This window comes from Malurus melanocephalus, unplaced genomic scaffold, assembly GCF_030028575.1.
Source record: "Malurus melanocephalus ecotype Western Australia unplaced genomic scaffold, MMel_1.1 scaffold_61, whole genome shotgun sequence".
Taxonomy (NCBI): domain Eukaryota; kingdom Metazoa; phylum Chordata; class Aves; order Passeriformes; family Maluridae; genus Malurus; species Malurus melanocephalus.
In genome coordinates this window covers 850,931-854,320 of record NW_026623293.1, presented here as the reverse complement: position 1 = coordinate 854,320, position 3,390 = coordinate 850,931, and the positions used below count along the sequence as shown (strand labels likewise).

At 53.8% G+C, this 3,390-nt stretch overlaps 1 protein-coding gene across 1 annotated transcript in view; it reads left to right on the top strand.

The window, feature by feature from the left end:
• Positions 1–3,155, top strand: part of ZIC2 (Zic family member 2) — a 7,342-nt gene extending 4,187 nt beyond the window's left edge. Inside the window, exons 3-4 of the mRNA XM_057366230.1 lie at positions 1,527–1,712; positions 2,583–3,155. Of these exons, the coding sequence (XP_057222213.1) occupies positions 1,527–1,712; positions 2,583–3,155 (759 nt within the window). The remainder of the gene's footprint in view (positions 1–1,526; positions 1,713–2,582) is intronic.
• The last annotated feature ends 235 nt before the right edge of the window (positions 3,156–3,390 follow it).

Sequence of the window (3,390 nt, the reverse complement as noted above, 5' to 3'; positions counted from 1 at the left end):
CTTTCTCCCTCCCCGAGAAAGTAATGGACTTGTTTTCTTTTCTCCTGCTCTCCCTCCCCACTTCCTTCTCTTCTCCTTTTTTAGTTCATCCCTTTAAAAAAAGTAACGTGGAAGAAAAAAAGGTTTCTTTTGTAATTGTGATATCTTGAATATTGTGTTCCTTTTTAAGAGGCAACTTGATTGTAAACTGCATTTCARCTATAGACTGGGGAAGAAATACCGTGCCAAAGTCTCCATTCTGTTACTCACAGACACACACACACGAACAACAACGCTTGTGAATGTATTTTTCTGTTAGCTGGGTTTACATGTGATGTTTTAGTGCTTTTGCAAGTTCAATTTGTTAGTTCCTGTTCGGAAGATTGTGAGGAAAAAATAAACGTCGTGCCGTTAGCTTTTCCATAATAATGCCCTTCCTCCTGTAAATACCTGTTACCATATTTATCCATTTGTAATTAAATTATGGTATTAACTTGCTACAGAGGAAACAGTATTTATAAAGAATGTTTCTTAACTATAAATATGTACAATTGTGAGCATAAACTGTTTCAGATTTTTTATTTGAAGGTTTAAGTGGTTTCATCATTTCTTGTGATATGTTTTGAGAGTAATGCATACAGAAATATAATAAAACGTGTTGAAACTGCACGAGCTGTTTCCTTTTTATGCCAAAGGCTCTCTAAAACCTGCTATAAGGTATGTGATGGGCTGAGCGGGCGACTGCAAAACAAATGCCTTTAAAACATTCACTTATTACTGGAAGAGGAGGATTCCTTTCAGCTGGGCTCTCCCTTCCAGAAAAAAAAAAATTAAAAAAAAAAAAAAAGCCACAAAAGCCCCCAACACTTTGGGAAGCCTCTGGGCTGAAAGAAAAGGGTGACGGTATGCATATTCTCCAAATGACTTGCAAGGCAAGAACTCCTCTAGTAAGGTATTTACACGGTGASAGCACAGCTTCCTCCTCCTTCTGCCTTCCTCGGGTTCACCCTTCTCTCCCCGGTGCCTGTCTGACTGGGGAGCTCATTGCCCCACAGAGTGAGAAAATGGGACATTTCGGGACGGAAGTGGAGGTGCAAGGAGCATGCTCTGAGCTCGGTTGCCTTGAGCCGTAGATCATCCTTGCCTCCCATCTTTCGGGAAAGAGTTGGTAGCTTCTATCCAGCCCTACAGAGGAGAAAGTTGTGATGACTGAGAGTTCATATTTCCCCTTTGCGTTCTTTCTTTTTCTCTCTCTCTGTCTTTTTGTTCCTTGGTTTTTTTGTTTTTGTTTTTTGGTTTTTTTTTAGTCCAGAGAGCGGTTTGCATTGTCAGATGTGTTCAGAGAGGGACGATGAGCCACTGGGCAATGACTTTTCCGGAATATTGGCCCGGTATTTGACTCCACGTGTGCCGTCGGGGCCCGACTGGCRGATTCATCCGTGTAGACCCGCTAGACAGAGACTCTCCGGGCACAGCCCGCCGCACCGGGACAGCCAAGGAGTGTGACAGCGGCCGGGAAATCGTAGAAAAAGTTCGGCCTTGCCAAGCCACCGAAATACGCCCTGCGAAGAGGCAGCGCCGTGAGCCGGGCTCCGAGCGCCCTGCGGTGGCTGCGCTGCCTTCAGCGGCAGCTTGTGCAGGCCGGGAGAGCCGTCTGCTCCTCACACCCGGCCGAGCCCATCGCTTACGCCCCCCGGGCCAGACGTCGCTTCGGGTTTTTCGGTCTTTGTCCCGTATGTCCAAATATCAATAGAGTTGATACCAGCCGGTGTGAGGGATTTAGGTGGGGACACGAGGGTACACGGGGCCCTGCTCACTTTTGGGGTGAGGCGGGGGTTACCTACACCCAGGGGAAGGGGAGGACAGAGGGAAAGACACCCCCCCCGCCCCCTGTCCCCCGTCCCACCGCTGACAAGGAAGTTTAGATGGGGAGCGGATCCGGAGCTTCCTCAGCGGCTGTGCTCCTCCCAGCGCGGCCGTCCCCGAGCACACGGCAGCTCCCCGGGTAATCAAACGGCTATTAAAACCTAATTTATGTTCGGTAATAATATTACGTAAAAAAATATTTATTAAAATCATTGGCATATGCCGCCCGCCGCTTGGAGACATCCTTGGGAAATGCAGCTGAGAGGATCCCTCCTTGTCCTGCCGGCCTCCCCGCAGCCGAAAAACCATACTGGGGTCCCGCTTCAGAGCCGGCTCCTGCCAGCCACCGTCTGCCCAAATCCCCTCCCGGGCCCAGGGGCGCACGAATAGCCCTGCCCAAGGCCGACCAACTCCACTCCGCCGTCCTCCGCCCCGGTGGGCTCAGCTCCGGCCGGAGAGACGCTCTTGCGAGCTGGGCTCCCCTTCTCCCTCCCCTCGGAACCTTTCTGGCTTCGGGTAGCAGAGGGATGATCCTTGAGCGGGACAAACGTCCCCCCCTCTSCCCAAAGCGCAGGCCGTGTGGCAGCAGGGACAGCCCCAGTCCCTCGGGCAGTAATGCCTCTCCTCCGGCAGAGCCAGGGATGGGACCGCGGTGGCCGTGGCAGTGTGTAAGCTCCCCCCCTTCCCTGTCCTACCCAGGCTGGCCTTGAACTTGACCCTGGCCTTGGCGCATCCAGCCCGCTGCCCCTCTCCACCCGCCTCCCTCGTGCCCTGACCCCGGCACGGCCCTGCCACGCTTAAGGGAGAGCGGTAATTCAYCGGGTTCAGGGGTTGGGGTTATTTTAGAGGGGAGGGCAACCAAGATCCGCCTCACAGCCATGTGCGCGGGTTGCCCGGGCTCAGGCACCACTGGCCCCGAAGTCGTCCTCTATACCTCGCCACCTTCACCCCCAAACTCCTCCCTCCCCCCACCGTTGTCTCCCACACTGACGCTGAGTTTGCCAAACCTCTCTGCCCTAGACCTGAAGACAATCTGGGAACCAATCTGGAGGGAGGCCTGGGGCTTCCCCGGCAGTCCCGATTCTCCCCAGGCACCCCACGATCCCCTCATGCTCAGCCACAGCGGGCGGGTGCCCCGGCCGGTGGCCCGCACACCCCGACGGCTCTGCCCCGACGGTTCCCGGATCGCTCGGCCCCACGGCCCCCGGGTAGCAGCCGGAGGCACGGCTGCTGGCACCCCGTGCCCAGCTGTGTCAAGCCCCACTTGCCCGGGTCTCCTGCGGCGGTGTGATTCTTCCTTTATACCGTGAAAAGCAGCGTGGAGCGGTGGGTTTAATTTTTATTGTTATTATTAATAATATTCTCTCCTAACTCTTCCTGGGACCCCCTGAAAAGACGAATTGATTTCCCTGGGAATTACTCTCTCGTCATGTGCTGCTCTCAAGCCAAAAAATTTGAGGAGGGTCCGTCCATAAAACAGTCTGTGCTTTGCCCCCGCACCCGCAATTGGAGGGCAGCTCAGGGCTCTGCCTTCACCTGCCCCCG